We start from the raw sequence: 18,782 nt of genomic DNA, 5'->3' as shown, positions 1-18,782 counted from the left end.
GTTTTGCATCTATTAAATGGTAGTAAAATAAGTCACAAATAAAAGTTTGTTCTGTTACAGCGCCATGTAGTTTATATTCGTTTGATGGAATAATGTGTAAAAACAACAAGAAAAAAGTCTAGCAAAATATGCTTGAATGGTTGTTAAGTTTTGTAAATGTAACTGAGGGTGATAGTGAAAATGGTGCAGAGTTAAGATTTAGTAGATGTAAATAAAATGCATATCTTCAGTGCTTCTAATGAGAACTTTTTCTCTTTGAAGGCTGACACCCAAGATTGGTTTCCCTTGGAGTGAAATAAGAAACATCTCTTTTAACGACAAAAAATTTGTCATAAAGCCAATTGACAAAAAGGCCCCTGTAAGTAGTGTGTAGAATAGTATGCCTTTGTATATGAAAAGATTTAAGCCTGCAGGGACTTGCTCTGGTATTATGGCATGAGTATATTTTTTTGTGCCATTTATTATTCTAATTGGTAGAATAGTCAGAAAGCAAAAGGAAATTTTTATTTTCGAAGTATTGTCATGTCATGTTTATTTTCTCTCTTCATTCTGGTTGATACTTTTAAGATTGCTGCTTTTTTTAAAAATTTAAGTAAACTAATATTTTGTGTTGTGTTGAAAAGATGCTAAATTCTCTGGCCTCCCACCTATATTTTTCTTTTTTTTTGTATTACAGGGGCACATTTCATGAGACTTTCTAGGTCAAAACTCTTCAGAAGTAAGAGTAGAGAACAGTCTCACTTTTTCAGAAGTGTAGCTAGTTTACAAAAAATAATTTTTATTTAACCTCCACAAGGAGGCATCCAGGTGTAATTTTGAATTTATCTTGCAAGTTCCTGACAGTAACTAGATGTATAGATTATGGTGTTGGATTGCTCAGAGGATGAATGTCAAAATACTTGTTAAGTTTAAATTTAAAAAATGCAAGCATGCAGTAATGGTTTGAATCTTGTCACAACTGTATTTTTAGATTAATGGATTTGCTGAAATTATTTTTGCTAGGATTTTGTTTTTTATGCACCCCGTCTGAGAATTAACAAGCGAATTTTGGCACTGTGTATGGGAAATCATGAATTGTACATGAGGAGGAGGAAACCTGATACAATTGAAGTGCAACAGATGAAGGCCCAAGCTAGAGAGGAGAAACATCAGAAACAATTGGAAAGGTAATTAACAAACTTCCGTGAAAGAGAAAAAAATTCTTCTACCCTTTTAAGAAAACTAAGTCATAGAATATCAGACATCTTGGCATTCTAGAAAAAAGAGCTGCTTTTCTTTCTGTAATATGTGAGCAGGCTTGTGGAGTGGCTTGGCTCACCTGTCTTAATAGAAAGCGGTATCGTTTTTGAGCTTTCAGCATAGTAATAGTAGCTGTACCCTTGTTTCTCATGTTTTTGTGAAACGGGCTTAACTCTGTTGCTTGATCCTTAGGGACATTTATACTCTACGGGTGAACGTTTAAAGCAACTTCAGTGAAGAATGTCATGGCTTACCTTTTGTATATTTTAAAAAATACTGTTACCATTTCTAGTCCAGATGGAACATCATGTCTAAAATGCAGGTGTAATTGTGGATTTACCTGGTCGAACCATAACCAATGTTGCTAATCAATTCTGTTCATAAATTGGTTTTATGCAAAGTATTTTGAAGCAGAAATTTGGTGGTTCTTGCATTGTAAACAGAATTTGAAACACTTAAAATAATGTGCTTCTGCTCTAGCTGAGTAAACTGAAAAACAGGCTACTAGCATCCTTAGACTAGAATTTAATCTGAGGTTAGAAAAACTTTTACTATTTTTTTTTTCAGGGCACAATTAGAAAATGAGAAGAAAAAGAGGGAGATGGCAGAAAAAGAAAAGGAAAGAATAGAGCGTGAAAAGGAAGAATTAATGGAACGCTTAAGACAAATCGAGGAACAAACAATGAAAGCTCAGAAAGGTGAGCTCTTACTGGTCCTGGATTTCTTATATCTGATGACAATATTTAGTTCAGTTCCACAGTTCTGCTGGTATGTGTGGGTTTTTGTTGCTTTTTGTGTTTTATTTATTTATTTTACTACTAATAACAAGAATTTAGTGGTGTATTATTTGAGAGATTATTTTTCAGTGTTAAGAGTTATGAGATGGTATGCATGTATATGTGTGTATATTAGGAATTGGTTTTATATTACAAATATAGCAAAAGTTTCACTCTAATAAAAAGGAAATTAATGTTTACACAGTTCAACTCAGAATTATGAAGTGCTTGAAGTGCTGAAAACCTGGAGCTGGAGGGAACAGGGAAATTGGAGAGGAAAATTCAAAGTATTTCCTTTTAGGATTTTGTTGAATTTAACTTTTCATTTGGGTTGTTCCTTCATTTTCCTATTCCCTTATAAGTCTTGAGAATTTTAAAACTAAAATCTTGTCAGTTTTTAGTGAATTAATGTGGTTTCACCAATCACAGCTCTGTGTTGAACCACCCCATAGAGTCCCTGCTGCTGCTCCTTCCCAGTCGCTCCTCTCCATGTTCTTGTTTTGCTTCAGGTTTGGTTCACCTTCATAAAAGTTTTTTTCCTCTCATGTTCATAACTGTTGGCTTCAGGCATTATAGAGAGAATTACTGACTAAACCTGTGCACATAAGTAACATGTGCCTGGCACTGTTCTCCAGCTCTGCCCCTGCATTTTTCAGTCTTGCAGTGCAGAACAGGTTGGACACATCCAGACAGGTAACACGTGAACTGTGCCTTGGAATTGTTTAAGTGAGAGCTATTTAGTTCAGCACAAAACAGTGTCAGGGTGATTCTAAAGGTTTAATGATATATATGCTTTCTCATAACTTCTGTAAGCGATATAGCGTAACTTCTGATTCAATATATAATGTTTATGTGTTGCTGGTCTTTTTAGCTTTCTATTCACATATGGAAAAGTGTTTATATAAATGATGTCTGCATTCTTTAGTTGACTTGGTAGTTACGTGTTCTCCATCTTCACAGAAAGATTTTGAGTAGCATTTTTAAACATTTATGCATTTTATTTCATTTGCTAAGTACTGCATTAGTACAACTCCACTTACTTGTAATACTGTTCGTTTAATTTTGTAACTGAAGTCATAGACCTCAGAAACAAATGGAAGAATATTGATTACACGAGACGTACTTAAAACTACAAGTGTAAAGATTAAGCATGTGTCAGCATACCTGGGGAGGAGCTTTTATGGTATTAAAGCCTGTGGTGAAGGGTAAATGGATCGTTCCATTAACTGAGCAGTTGTTTAGGTTTTCTGGTGAAGGAATCTATGGCAGCTGTGCCTAGACAAAAACATAGTGGAAAATTTGTCATTAAAGTCAGCAAGGAACTTCAGGAGGAGTTTTTTTCATAGTCACTTCATTTTGCACATCAGAGGAATGTATTTTGCCTGTGCAAATCTTACCTTGCAGAACTGGTAGATTATTACTACTTCCTATTTCGCTCAAGGTTGTTCTGCCCTTCAGATTGCAGTATTTTGCTAACCAGGCAGCTAGACAAATATTATCGCTCCCTTGATCTGAAATTTTCCTGTTTGCATCTTTTTGGCTCTGTTCTACAGAGTTTTTCTGACCCTTCCAATGGGTCTCAGACCATTGTGCTGGAGGCACGTGCCTAAATTGCCTAAGTTGCATTAAGGAGTCTTTGTCAGGCATTTCAATAGAATAGAACAGGGGCTTGCTCTTTTACTGAAAGAGTATGATTCAATGTATATAAAATCTCCTTAGTAGTAAGAGTGAGGGCATATGTGCATATACGTACAAATACATGTACACGTATTTGGGTGTTTACTTTTATCAGTGAGGTGATTAATTTTCTGAAATGCTGGGCTGTGATAACTGTCAGGTGAGATGAAGTATATCCAAAGTATGTCTTGCTGGGGGTGGAGGGAATCAAGCACAGAGCATAGCTTCAGGTAACATGCTCAACAGCTCTTCATAGCTTGAGGCAGCCTTGTAAGTCTTTGTCATCTTTCTACGTTATTTTAAGTGTGTTACAGTTATCTGTGTTATGTATGAGGAAGAGCTAGGTAGTAATACCTTATCTGCAAACGTTCCTTTTGGCAGAGCTAGAGGAGCAGACTAGGAGAGCTCTAGAACTGGATCAAGAACGAAAGCGTGCAAAAGAGGAAGCAGAGCGGCTGGAAAAAGAGCGTCGAGCAGCTGAGGAAGCTAAAGCTGCTCTAGCCAAGCAGGCAGCTGATCAGATGAAGAACCAGGAGCAGCTAGTAAGAAGCTTTAACCCTATTTAAACCTTTTGAAACAAGTTAGAAAAGATAATTGAGAATTTAGCCTTTATTCTTGATTATATCTGTTTTGTCAAATGGATAAGCATATTGAAACACATGTAAAAGTATGGAAAATACTGTTACGGATTGTCATGAGAACTTTTTTAGAAACTGCATTGGATTTGCCAGTTTTTGCAAGTAAAAAATAGAACCCCAGAGCTGTAGGAAATTAAATGAAGTGGACATTTCAGAGTGACAACACTTATTACATTCTCCTTCTAATAGTGTCAGGCTTATTCAGCTAAGAACAAGAGTAGCTTCCTTCTGCAGTCCACTGGGAAGCCTGTTCTCTGAGGCAGGTCTGTTCTGAAGCTTGATGGTGGTGGTGGTGAGTTGGTGACACTGTAGTTTGGGGTTTTGAAGGGTTTTTTTTTGGGTCAGTGGGTGGGGTTTTTTGCCTCTGTTTCCAGCATTTACAATATCTTCTCAAATTCTGTGCTAGACTACTTCTAAATCAAGATTTGCATGTAATAACTGAGAAAGGCATGAAAATAGAATAAATGATTTCTCAACTGTAAAACAGCTTTCAATTTTCTGTAAACTTAGGACACAATTCTGAAGGCAAGATTTAGCTTAATAATACTGAGAATGTGGTCCAGAATTATAATCTTATTGGTGGAACTATTAAAATTGTATTAAACTGAAATAGCCCTAAATGCTGGTTTGTAACTACAGCTTGCTCTTTTCCACCAGGCTTTGGAAGTGCAAAGACAATTTTTTTTTTTTTTTTGGACTTATTTCCATCTGGCAAGAGTATAGACTCATTCCCTCTGTCATGTACGCTTAAAATTTTGGTTTTTAGCAGAGAAGTGATGGATGGTACTCTTTTCAAGTCGAATCACAGCAAAGGCTCTGCTTTCTTCCACTGCACAGCCAAAATGATGCCAAATTAAAACTTCTATTTGATTTGTTTGTTTCAGGCAGCAGAACTTGCTGAATTCACTGCCAAGATTGCACTTCTAGAGGAGGCCAAGAAAAAAAAAGAAGAGGAAGCCTCAGAATGGCAGCACAAAGTAATGAGCTCATGCTGTGTGAAGTCAGAACTTCAAAGAAACTAAGGGAAATGAGCATGGAAATCCCACTGGAAGTCCATGGGGTTGAATCTCTCCCTTTCCCGTAGGCTTCAGAGAAGCCTTTCTTAAAGGTTTTTGTTCTCCAGTCTACTGAAACCAGCCTATACTTCTATTTAGCTAATTTCTTCATATTAAATAGTCATGATGGGGGGAAATTCTCATCAAAGGTATGGTCAAAGATTTGAAATGGTTTCCTTATGTATGGCGATGAAATTGGTTGGAGCTTTGTGTTGGAAAAGAAAACACCTCAGGGGGGAGGTGTATAAAATCATGAGTGGTGGTGAAAAGACAAACCAGAACAGTAACAAAGGCACATCAAAGGCAACTGGACAACAGTTTAAAGCAAAATAGTATTTTTTTTCCCCAAATCTGCAATTAGCTGTGGGATGTGAATACTACTTGTGTGGACAGATTTAAAAAGTGATGAACAAATTCTTATATTAACATTCTGGTTGAATATGAAATTTGGAGACATTACCTTTGATTTAGGAAGTCCCTGAGCCTCAAATTTCAGGAGGCTAGGAGAGCTCTAAAGCAATCAGTATAACTGCCCTACTCTCTCATCCTTCTCTTGTCTACTGCTGGAAATAGCTGGCAGTACAGCTGGTTTTGAGTCATGTCTTTTTTTACCCTGCATTCCTATTTAACAATTTTCAGTGCTTAAGCTTGTAGTGTCATTTATAAAGGACAGTTTCTGTGTGTCAGAAAACATCATTTTTCTGAAAATTCATAATTAATTTTTTAAAATGCTAAATACTCTTTACTATATTTAGGCTTTTGCAGCACAAGAGGACTTGGAAAAAACCAAAGAAGAACTGAAATCTGTGATGTCTGCTCCTCCTCCACCTCCTCCCCCGCCAGTTATTCCTCCAACAGAGAATGAACATGATGAACATGATGAGAACAATGCTGAAGCCAGTGCAGAACTGTCTTCTGATGGTGTCATGAATCACAGGAGTGAGGAAGAACGGGTAACAGAAACACAGAAAAATGAACGTGTTAAGAAACAGCTCCAGGTAATGAAGATTCATAGCTGTATCCACCTAATTCAGGCTTTGGGTTTTCATTCATTATTTGTCAAAAGTCTCATTGAAATTACAGTGTGCCAAGGGAACAACCTTTTTATAATTTACTAGGTTTATTACTAATTTACCAACGAATATCATTCATAGTGTTCTAGAAGCAGAACAGATAAAAAGATTGGATGTAAGATTGTGCTTTACAGCTTAAAAGTACTAGAATGTTGTCACATTGGACAGTAAACATTTCTAATAATTATTTAATGTCCAGGACACTAAATTTTAACACATAATGCCTTTCTTTCTCAATACTTAACTTTGTGAAGTGGTATGAACAGGTGCTTGCTTAATAGTATTTGTTGTGTTTGCAATCATTCACAACTGTTGTAAATGCAAAAACTGAATTATGCCCATTTTGGATTAATCTTATTTCCTTGAAACAGAGCATTTCCTCCTAGACTAGTTTTACCCCTCAAAGTATAATAATCTATGTTAGTTGCAACCCTTTGCTTTGTTATGAAATGTCTGTTTGGGAAGGAATAAAAGAAATGGAAAGCTGCTTCTTTTTCTGGCAGCAATATCTTAGTAGAGTGTATGTGTAATATCCTTTTTGCTAAGTCAGTTTCTGAACAGGATAAGGGAGATAAACAAGAGCTGTCTTTACTCAAGCAGAAATTGAAAAACAAGTTCATTCTCCTGCTTTATCCTGCTAGTCCCTTTCTTCTTGGATGTTATGGCATGAGGCCGTTTTTTTCTTAGTTTGATGCCCACGCTTGCGTAAGGAAAGAATCCTGTTTTCTCTTTCCCTCTGCAGTCTTTCTGATACACCTCACAACTTGAGTTACTGAACAGCACAACAAGCATTTCATAGGTTGGCATTCAAGAAATCCTTATCCAAGTTGCAGAACAGTTGTTATCAGAAATTCCAGAACCATTAGAAGATTAGTCAAAGCACTTAAATGTAAATATTTTATTCAACAGGCTTTAAGTTCTGAGTTGGCTCAAGCCAGAGATGAAACCAAGAAAACACAAAATGATGTCCTTCATGCTGAGAATGTTAAAGCAGGCCGTGATAAGTACAAGACTCTTCGACAAATCCGACAAGGCAATACAAAGCAGCGTATTGATGAGTTTGAAGCAATGTGAGAGCTGTTACTTTGCATATATGTTCCTCGTAAAGCTGAACCACCAACAGAGAAAAAAGCAGGCCTTTGCAGATTTGATGGATTGCACCCCATTTTGCCAAAGCACTTAATACCAGTTTGACTACAGTGGCTAGAAGACAAATTTAGGGGAAGCTATTCAACCATAAGGCAGTCTGTCATCCCTAGGTTTCTTGGGGGGGAGGAGGGTGTGGAGAATGATAGCAGTTTTTTCCCAATCATGTTTTCAGTTTCATTGTTTCCTTTTTTTTTCTTTTTTTCCCTTTGGAAACTGATGTGAAGTATATAATGACTGACAAGTGTATATATTGCTTAAAAATTAAGAAATAGAAGAATGGAACTGAACCTAAACTGGATAGGTGCTATTTTAGTATGAAGTTTAAAACTACATTTTTTGATGTAGCTACACCATTAAGAGTTTGATATTGCTGACTTTCAGGTTTGGTGGTTTTGTGGGTTATGGTTTTTTTCCTCCCAAGTGAAATTCTTTGGTGTTTCATGTCCTGTCATCATTGATGGTTTTCTTTGCCTGCCTGTTCACAAAGGTCTGGATGGCAGGTGGTAGTTCCAGGAAATATTTTTAAATGGAACACTACCTGTGGGCAGTGCATGGCTGCCGATAGGCTTGAGTAAGTATTGCTTTTCCTAGGTGATCCTTTACAGATGTGCAAAACGTTCTAATGCAGCAAAGGAAAACAAAAATGCAAAACTTCATGTGCTATTTGCTTGTAATTATTTTATTTGCAGTAGAGAGACCTGGACCTTTCTGGCAAGGGAGCATATGAAAACATCAGTCCCAGGGAGGGGACAGTATCCTACCTCACTACTATGTACATGATGACTGGTCCTTCAAACACCATGAAAAAAACTGTTTGAAATTGACTTATCGCTACACAGTGATATCACAGAATGCTAGGAGCCTTTATTCCTAGGATTTTGTTTTACTTTAAGATGGATTTATAGTGCTAAATACTGTCTTAACTGCCTTATGAATTTAAATTGTAAAAGCATCTTTTGTGTTTTAAAGCTGTAATGTGTCACTGGTATACTATCTCCTGGGAGGGGTGCAGATGTGGATGTCAGTTAATTTGGTTTTAAGTTTCCAAATACAAAACGAAAGTTCCCAGAATTGAAGTAAAAGTGTTCATAACTTCAATTTTCAGTGAAGCTAGTATTGTAATTGTCATAATGATATCAGATCATTGTTTAATAAGTCCTTTCCCTCTTGGAAAAAAAAAATACTTTTTTGAGAAATTTACTTAGAAATTGAACTTTAGATTTACAGTTAATGTGGACTGCAGTTATTACTTTTGTTACAGTACTCTAGTAAATGTCTACAGTGGAAGAACCCTGCTTTCTCTGAGGATGGTTCAGCTCTCTTCTGTTTGATATTATGCACTCATAAATTTACACTTATCTATTAAAATTTGCCATTTTATTAAACATTTTTTTCATGCACAATAGGTTTAAATTTCTTATGAACAATTCAACAATTCAATTTTTTTTTATTTTATTTTGCAGAGTTAAAGATTGGCTATGTGGGGTGACATCATGAAAATAAAATAAAGATGTGTTAATATATTTTTGGTTTGTGGGGCTAAACATATCTGGTTGACCTTGAAGACTGATGTGCGGATGGTGTGCACATGCTTCAAAATGCTGCTTGGTGGAAGCTAGTGTTTCTACTTGCAGTGCATTGTAAGAACAGGTTTTGTTTCATAGGCTTCATACACTGAAGCTTAAGCAAATTTCTAAAGTATTTGAACAGTTTGCCATGGCAGGTGAAATACTGTGCTTCCAGTGAGTTTTCATTTTTCCCTGGAAAGTGTGCACTAACACTGATACATCAGTTTCAGTGTTGGGAAAAAATAGCAGTAAAGTTTGTTGTTCATAAATCTACAATATCTAGATTAGGGCTAAATGGATTAGATCCATTTATAAAGCTGTGTGATTTTTTTTTTTTTTTCTAAACAACCAGGAACAACCATTTGTAATATGGATTTTCATGATGAACAAAGTGGTAATAGCTACTGTCACCAGCTGTTGGGAACACTTACTGGTGCAGAAATACTAAGAATACATTTAATGATTACTTGGTGAAGTAATTTTCCACATGCTTTTTCCTTTAGCATCATGTTTTGTGTTGTACAATTAAGCTACGATTACATCTACTATTTTGGATAACATTCATTGGTTAACAATAAAGAGATACAGTTAATTTCTCTGAGGTCCATTGTTGTTATTTAATGCCCTTTATTTCTGACAGCTTTACTAAACACACTGTAATAGCCTTTTTCCAGAGCAGTATACACAAATTTTGATCATCTTTTGTTTCATGCTCTGGTCAGAATGAAATAAAAAAAATACTCGAATTGTATCCCTAGAGGTGGTACTCTGCTTAAGAAATTACCACATACAGCTGGGAGGAAGCACTGGTGATTGATTGTTGATTCAAAACAGGATGTGAATCATCAGAGCAAATTGTCTCTCTTGAGAACAGAGGGTAATTCGGCCATGTAAGGGCTCTATTGGTAATGTAAGAACTTTCAATCACTTGCTACATATTGCTTAGCCCCTGGTTAAGTGAAGTTTAGTTTAACAGGTCAATGCCTAAAGCATCGAGAAACCTTGACGTGTTTTTTTGATGCTGCACGTTATAGTGGATCGTGCTGTCAAATACATGCATGGCCGTATGTTTTAGGTAATGGCAAGTTTATGGGCTTTTTCACCTGTCTAGTACACTTGGAGAAGGCAGGAACAGTCCTGTGTAAATAGGTATACAAACTAATGCGCTAAGCAGCTCTCAGAAATTAGATCTCCTCTCAGGTGACATTCCATTCTGTCTTGTATTTGTTTGGCCTTTCACTCAATACAAGCACATGACCCTTTTTGTTACTCCATATGGCAGAATTGCTGTGATGCATCGTTAAAAGTATCAAGTACATGTTTTAATTCATATTTCTAGTTTATACTTTCTTGGAGTCCCTCCTGCTGAAGCAGTAGATTTGAGGTTTCTCACTTGTTAGAGAGCGTCTGTGTAGGTATGTAATTTCAGGATATTGTGCTTAAAAGGCGAGGTAAGTGCTTTTGAAAGATTTATATAAAATGTGCTCTTGAGGTGGAGAGAAAAGGATGCAAAATAATTCCGGCTTGTAAACAGTGGCACTAATATAATCACCCAACATGCCTCGATGTGAAACAAGATGTTCTGTCTCATTGAAGTAGTCCCCTCTGCACATCAAAACCTACATTTTTCTGTTGGTTGTACTCTTCGAGTATGTTTCTTGTATACTGAGATTATTTTTTCCAAAATGGAAAGAAATTAATGTCTGACTTTTTTAATGCAGTTTGGAAAGCGTTATTGTGCTTTTTGCCTCTTTCTTAAAACATGTTCTCTAGGGCTGTTCCTGCTTAAGCACCTCTGAGGAAAAAGGAGGTTTGTTCTAAATGAAACATTTTAAACTTCTATGGAGAAAGTACCTCAGTTATGTTTTCTTAAGTTTTTAAAAGAACTAATCATTTAGATCTGTATTTTAAAACCTTTTGTTTTTGAGAAGGAACTTTATGCAAGCATTTTCTATATCTGTTTCCACGTGGATAATCTAAAAAGTTGTTCTCCAAGACATCAGATTAGTTTCAAGAATTGGGGATTGTAACAAAGATGTATCTCAGTGGGATGAGGTTGTTGATGCTAGTGCTTATAAATGTACTGAGTAAAAATATCAACAGAAGAAATTTGAAAGCTTCCTTGCCAAAGAGCAAAGTTCACTTACTAATAGAAGTTGTCTCATACACACAACTTAATGTATCTCGGCCAGGTGATAAGATTTTCTTGGAAAATGTAGTAAGTGTCAATGGATCAGCATACAAGCTGTGGCAATTTCTTTGTCCTCCCTCAGAGCACGTTCCGTTGTTTGTGCTTAGAGATGGAGAGTACCTGCCTCCCAGCTGAAATCCCAGGCTGCCTGGTCAGCTGTGTGGGTGGCTAGGAGATGGCTCTGGCTGGCCACCGTGGGCATCTGCCAGGTGGTGTGTCCCTCTGCTCTGCTGAGCAGGCCAGTGCCGATTCTTGCCTCAACCAAACTGGTCTGCAAGCATGTGAGTTTTACGTGACAGGTCCTTTTCCCAGGTTGGGGACCCAGTCAGCAGCGAGAGGGGCTCAGGGCTGAAAGGGATGGCGTAATGGTGAAAAGTAATGGTAGAAGGCTGTAAGGAGGAAGAAAAAAACCCCAAACCCAAGCGAAACAAAAAACACAGATGTGGTGAGCTAGAATCCTTAACTGGCCCATTTATTCACTTGTGTTGAGAACTCCTGTTCAGTGTACTGTTGCAGCATCCGTAAATTCACTGTGTGTGACCAGTAATTCGTTCAGCAAATTGAGCAGTCAGTTTGCTGGAGGGAGTTGTGCTTTTCATTTCACAGAGGTGAGCCCTGTTTTATAGGTGTAGGCCAGTTACCTGATTTTGGTTTGATTCACGGTGTCTGTCACTTGTGTTCACTTTACTACCTGCAGACTCCGAGCTGATAAACTGCTCCTTTGGAGTGCAGTTAAAGAAACTTCAACTTGTTTTGCTTTTTCTTCCTTCCATGCGAAGAGGCTGCTGACATGTCAAATGTATGTGTTTCGTTTACGTGAATAAATTGGACTCACCAAAGCCCAAAGAGCCTGCCTGCTCTGCTGCCCCCCAACCTCCAGTCCCAAACCATCACATCTATTCACAAGAAGGGACCGCTGTATTTGCAGCAGTGGCTGCAATACTCTATAGATATTCAGGAAGAGGTAGATTATGCCCACACAGCTCATAGTTCAGGGAAAGACAAAGTTTAAGTTAGCGAAGGGAAACGGAGCATTTCGAATTGTTGGGATTCCTCCATTGGTTGTTTTTATTGGCTTTTGTAAATGACGTGTCAAAGAGTTTCTGTTCGCAGCAGTAGGCTTTAGGCAGCGGAAGAAATGAGGGGAGATGGAAATGCACATCAAAGGAGGCGGCCTGGTTGGTGCAAATATTCCTAATGCACATGTGTGTAAGAGTTAATGTTCCCTGTGCTCTGGATAAGTGGATCAGGTGAAAAGAGATCGAGGTCAGAGGTAGGACAATTGCATTGCTGCTTCTTTTCTCTTTTTTTTTTTTTTTTTTTTGCCTGTTTTTTCAGGGTTTTGTTTTGTTTTGTTTGCTTTTAAACTCTTATTTATGCAAGAGTTGCTACTATCTGAATATTTAGCTGAAGGCTTTTAGAAAGCCTGCTGCTCAATAGTGAAAGGTCTTGGAGTTCTTAAGGCCATGCGGACCCAGCCTGGCCTCTGTATTAAACTTACTAAACTCTTACTAAACTTCAGCAGAAGACATCCTCTGGAGTCTGATAGTTTTGCCCAAGAGCATCTCGGCATTGATGAGAGTTGTACAGGCGAGGTTCTAGCTGCCGGCTGCTTGTTCCAGCAACGCGAAACCCATGTGAAACAGTAACTGCATAGAGGGCTCCATGACCATGTACACTGAACTCTGCTGGATCTCTTATCAAGTCTGCAGCTCCCCGCGGCCTCAGCTTTCATGCTTCTTATTCACCCTTGATTTCTTCGTTAAACTTGATACGGTATTTAACTTCTTAACCTATAACTTCAGTAATATTCTGCTAAACCAAGCTTCCAGTACATGGTTAACTACTGTCTCAAATGTTTTCTTAGAATACATCATGCTGATGAGTTGAAATAATTGCACTTTACCTTTATTTAAGCAGCACTTCTGATTAATTAATTATCTCTATGAATATGGTAATTACAGTTGTATTGCCAGAAATAGATTCATTTGCATCGGGTCTGAGGCTGAAAACTTTTCTGCTGAGTGCACTTAGATCTTTACCAAAGTAAGCTGAGAACGTGTAGGGTTACATCCAGAATACACAGACCAGTTGATGCTGCCGCTGCTGCCTTTATTACTGGGAACAAATTTGTTTACATTTGAGTGAGCAGGTTCAGTGTTTCGGGACTTGAGACAGGACAGCAAGCTTGTTCACACATCAGAAAAATCTCTAAAAATACTGAGAAATCTTTGTATCATTAATTGGCACTTCTGGTGCATGTTTCCTGTCCTTGATAGTTCTTCAATTTAATTCACGTTTTGAATTCTTGAATCTCTTCTCTTGCAAACGGTGTTTTGGGCATCCATCTTGTGGCTCAGTGCCACTTGTTGTATTTCTCTGAACCGTTTGAAAACACAGCTGCTCTTCTTTCTTTTGCGTTTGGGATCTTACATTGTTGTTTTCAGCAAAGCCAGCTAACTGACCATATTTAAACTTAGAATGAATACTGCTACTTTTTAGAATAATCTTTGGATTAATTTTGGCTACACGCTTTCTTATCGGGCATGCATAGTATATGCCAGCTTATAGAGGAAATAACTGTATTTAGCAGTTAATAATTGCTATGAGCATTCTGGAGGACAGGAAATGTCAGAAAGCAGATCTGTTAATGCATGCAGGAAACTGGGGGAGATCTGAATCAGTGTTTACACCCACGAGGCTCAACTTTGAGCCTAGCCCGGGTCACACACCCATGGAAGCACGTGGGAGAGAAATTCTGCACTTTCATTGTGCAGCTTGTCTGTCTGCCTGGACTATGCAAGAGAAAGCGCTGGATCAGGGTGGTTACGCCTGCTCAGACGGCAGAGCAGCTGAGCACCACTGCATGGTGCTATGGCTTTGCCCTTCTGCACAGCAGTTGTCCTGGATGTACAAGTACTGAAAAGAGGAAAAACCATGAAATAGTTGACTTTTTCATGTGGACTCTTACTTAAAAGAGTTACGGTTATATTTCTGCCTGGCTTTGAACCTTGTCTGCAGATCACCCTGGCAGAAGCTTAACTCCTCCATAGCGTAATCGCGGGTATCTTGAAGGAGTTAGGTGTCCAGTGGCTCTTTAGCCCATCCGGACTTCGAGAAGCAGGTGTGAGGGGGGAAAAGATCTCCTATCAGTCTCTGTTCATACACAGCCATGAAAAGAAAGTCTGCAGAATCTTCTTTCTAGCAGTGGCTTCTGTATGCTTTGGGTGGCCCTTTTCATGCGTGTTTTTCCCAGTCTCTGAACGCGTTCTTACGTCTCACCTTGCTTTACTGCTGCTGGCGTTTTTTTGCTTTTGGTTTTTGTTTGGCCTTTTTTTGTCCTTGCCTAGTGTGTCATGCCATGTATTTAATCTGAAAAATAGATTTCAGCTTAGATCACTGAGAGCTTTAATGCAATTAAATAACTTTGTTTCAGTATGAGAATGCAAATTAACACAAGGAAGGAAAATGTTGCATAATTATTAGTTTTAAAACATTGTGGGGAAAAAAGTCTAAGCCTTAAGACTTACCAAAAGAAATAGGTTGCATTAGTGGACTACTTAAGACTACAGGGTGAAAACAAGAGGCAGGCAGCTACGTATGGCAACGCAGGCTTTTGCTCAAAGTAAATTTATGGTAGCAAAGTAAAATTCACCAGGCTTTTCATTATTTATTGACTGACATTTGCTGGATTCTTTAGCGACCACTGGAGAAGAGAATACCGTGTATTTCTTTGTTCAGTCATGTTTCCTTTAATTACTTCTGTTGTGGCTTATTCTGTCAATTTAAGGGTTAAAATGCCTTTTTTTTTTTTTTTTTTTTTTTTCTCCCCAGTGATTTGGTAAAATTGTGTTTTGCCTGTGACACTGCAACTAGCTTTGCAGTCTGGAGTTTAGTGGATGAAACTGTTTTCTGAGGGGAAAAGTATTATAATTAGCTTTGCATTTAACTGAGCTTGATAATTGATATACGTATATACACACACGTGTATATAAAAACGTTCTTATATAGCATGGGTAAACTGGAGATTTCTAATACAGTATGTGGCATTGGGTCTTGCAATGGCTGTATTAAAGCGAAATGCACAAGTCACTACTTGTTTTTATATAAACTTTGACATTGAATATTTTTTTTAGAAATAAGGCCTTTGAAAGCTAACTGCGTTTAAAATTTTTTAAAAAAAATATTACAGCATGCACAGTAAGTATGATTCAGTTTTGTCCTTGATATCAAAATTGGATCTATTTACCTGCATGTTTGCTTTTATCCTCCTGCAAACTTATTTTGGGGATCTCTCAGTACCAGGAAGCATTTTACTGGTTTCAGTGGTACCTTCCCAGTCTACAGCTTTACTTGCTGCCAGAAGCCTGTTTTTCCTCCCCGCCCCTGGCCTGGAATTGCTGTCAGACTTTTAAGACATGAGTGGGTTTGAGTGCTCCTAAATCTTAACCACACGGCTTATTTGGTTATGCTCAAGCCCTGGCAGTTTCTACTGACTCTCTGTGCCAGAAAATGATTTGTGTGGGTCACGAGCTGTGGTATAAAATTTGACGTAGTGTTCCTATGCGTGACGGGCTGTAGCTGCACTCCTAAATGTAAAAAAGTGCTGTTGAGGGCTTGTTTCTTTCAAATGGGAGCTAATTCCCTATGCTTATTGAATGACAAAGAGAATCTCGTTATTAAGTCTTTTTCCTGTTTCCTTTTGAATAAAATTCTGATTGATTAATACTGACAGCTGAAGTGTTTCTCTAAAACAATCGGAATGAGAGAGGTTCACACCGTAGGAAGGCTGATTTTAAAATACTGATTATTTTTTGCCTACTCAAAATATATTTAAGGAAGTAATTCTGCAAAAGGAAAATATTTTTCAAGCCACTTCAACAATGAATTTTCATAAAAATCAACATGGAAAATACGGATTTTTGAAACATATTTTCACTGAAGTAAATTTTGACTCATTGTTAAAACTTCCACCAGAGAACTTTAAACTTTAGGAGATAGATAAATTTTAGAGAGATTCTTTGTGCTGTCCTCACCTTTTTCTCCAAAAGGCTCATGCAAGGCAACAAACTGAATAAATTAACCCCCAGAGCTTAATACAGCAATCAGCACATGTGCTGTGCTAAAAAGAAGAGCTGGCTGAAGTCATATTGGCTGTGATTGAATGTTCTACAAATACGTCCTATATTGTTTGTATTTATGCACAAGACATCTTCTTTCAGCCACCTTTGGGAGCAGTTTTAACACAGTCTTACCAGTGTCGTACTCGGCTGTGGTTTACGTTGCCTGCATTAGCAAATTAGTCCTTTAAAATTACTCCCTGGGTGGATTGTAGGTTAGGTTCTTTATAATGATAAAATTTAGCATCACAACTGTACTGGTATGTGCAAGAATTTGACTCTGGCATAGAAGAGTAGTTAAAGAGAGTTGGACCTGCTCTTCAAGTTGTAAGTCAATGGAGACGGGTTCTGGGTTTCCTTGGAGGCCTTGTTCACAAGAACCACATGTTTCTTAAATCGTTCTTTTTCTCACGCTCCCTCATTCTGCCAATGTCTTAGAAATGAAATTCAGTCAGAAATGAAATTCAGAATAGTTACAGGGAGTGAAGTGTAGCTCTCATGATGTTGCTGCATATTTCTATTTATTGTTTCTGTGTAGTATCCTTTTGCTAAATCTACTTGATCTCTCTGTGTCTTTTTGTGCAGGTTACAAAAGTACGATCTCTTGCAGCCCTTAGGATAGGAACAAGGTAAAGATCAGCAGAAGACCTGGGGTCTGCCAAGGCCTGCTATTGCGCTTCTGTAAATCTGGACAGTTTACAGTGCTTTAAATTAGGTGCTGCCTGGTCCGCGAAGAGTTTTTTTTGGAAGGACCAGGAAGTGCCGTTACAACATTTTGTTAATGTTTCGTTCTGTCATGGTCTCTCTAAATCATTCCTCTGTTGTCTTTCCCCAGGAGAAAATTAGCTTTTTTGAAGTGTTTGAGCTGTTGTTCTTCTCAGAAAAAAACAGGAAATAATACTAATATGTTAATCTTTAACACGTAATGGGATGTGCTAGAGTGAAAGGTGGTGTGACTCTTCAAAGTGCTTGGGGATCTTGCAGACTTTGGCCTGAAATGATGTGGTGTGGGAAGCCTGACTCTATATCCAGCCTGGGTAAAGTGAAGTAAGAGTAGATACTTTCCAAGTTTTATTGGTTTTCTACACAATTTCTAATAGCTTTGATGATACATGAATAGTGTCAGACAATTTTCTAATGTAAAACTCCCAATTTAATGTCTGTACATACATTTCGAGTGTAAGCACCCGTTGCTACTTGCCTTTTTGTATGCTATTGGGATGTGCATACTGTGTATACGTAACTGCATTGAGTTGTGCACCCTGCACAAAAGCCTGAATAAATGGGTTTTAACGTTAATCCAAAGAATCACTATTCATTTGATGATCGGTGTTGCTTGTTGCTAGTGAAATAGCTTTTCACTTCTCTGAGAAGTTCATTATGTGGCACCAATCCAAAGGGGAGTTTCCGGGTAAACGTCTTGTGCTGCGATCAGATAAGCCATGGGAGGCTTTATTTGCAAAGAATGGATCGCTCTTCAAGGAAAAGATGGGAGATGGTAATTAAGGAATCTGGTACTTGAGTAGGTGGACACCTGAATTATTCCCAAATTCAGCTAGCATCCCCTGGGAATATACCAAACCTTGGAAACACTTGTGTCCCTTGCGGTGCCTTCTTGCACGATGGCCTCCTGCATTGGGAACTGTGCAGGCAGATCAGTCAGAGGACTTAGATGTGAAGCAACGGCTGCCGAAGCGTTATGGCACATGAGCAGGATCGTTAGCTGCTAACTGCTGGGCTCCACAAGCCTCCCATTGAACGGGGGTGCTGCCTGAGCGCTCGCTGCTGTGCCTCCTGCCCTGGTGGGGAACAGCCCTCCACCTGGGCTGGTGGAGGAGGGGCTGTGGGCTTTCCATCCTGGCAGGGTTTGGATCCTTCAGGACTGCAGGTGGGCAGGGCGGGCTGTGGGTCACGGCCAGCCTCCTGCTGAAAGCCCTGCAGAGCCGGGGGCCTGTGCAGAAGGAAGCCTCCCCTGCCTCTAGCTGGTGGTGGGTTACACTAGGGCACCACCAGTTGAAGCGAGACCCTGGCTCAGCCCCTGGTGGATGAGGTTTTGGGTTCCAGATGCTCAAGAGGAACATAAAATCCAGAGCTGTGGGATTTCAGGGGCTGCTTTGCGTGTCTAGGCCAGCACCGGGACTGGGGGACTGGCTTGCTCAGCATTTGAGTGATTCTTCTAAAACAGTTTCTGCAGGCCCCCTCTCCCTGACCCGTGGTGGGGGTTAGAGATGTTCCTGGTGCTCAGGGGAGCCAAGGCATTGTGACCTCTGTGAATTTTACTTCTAGCCAGATAACT

General features: G+C 38.7%; 1 protein-coding gene across 2 annotated transcripts in view; it reads left to right on the top strand.

The window, feature by feature from the left end:
• The window catches only part of RDX (radixin), a 41,609-nt gene extending 31,833 nt beyond the window's left edge, over window positions 1–9,776 (top strand). For both annotated transcript variants that reach the window (XM_080377195.1, XM_080377196.1), the window contains exons 8-14: window positions 262–358; window positions 1,003–1,166; window positions 1,807–1,937; window positions 4,074–4,234; window positions 5,215–5,307; window positions 6,141–6,383; window positions 7,368–9,776. In XM_080377195.1, coding sequence (XP_080233321.1) covers window positions 262–358; window positions 1,003–1,166; window positions 1,807–1,937; window positions 4,074–4,234; window positions 5,215–5,307; window positions 6,141–6,383; window positions 7,368–7,532 — 1,054 coding nt within the window. In that variant the 3' untranslated portion in view covers window positions 7,533–9,776. The remainder of the gene's footprint in view (window positions 1–261; window positions 359–1,002; window positions 1,167–1,806; window positions 1,938–4,073; window positions 4,235–5,214; window positions 5,308–6,140; window positions 6,384–7,367) is intronic.
• The last annotated feature ends 9,006 nt before the right edge of the window (window positions 9,777–18,782 follow it).

The sequence above is a fragment of the Falco punctatus genome, assembly GCF_963210335.1.
Source record: "Falco punctatus genome assembly, chromosome: 2".
NCBI classification, from domain to species: Eukaryota; Metazoa; Chordata; class Aves; order Falconiformes; family Falconidae; genus Falco; species Falco punctatus.
This window is presented reverse-complemented; position numbering and strand designations above follow the sequence as displayed.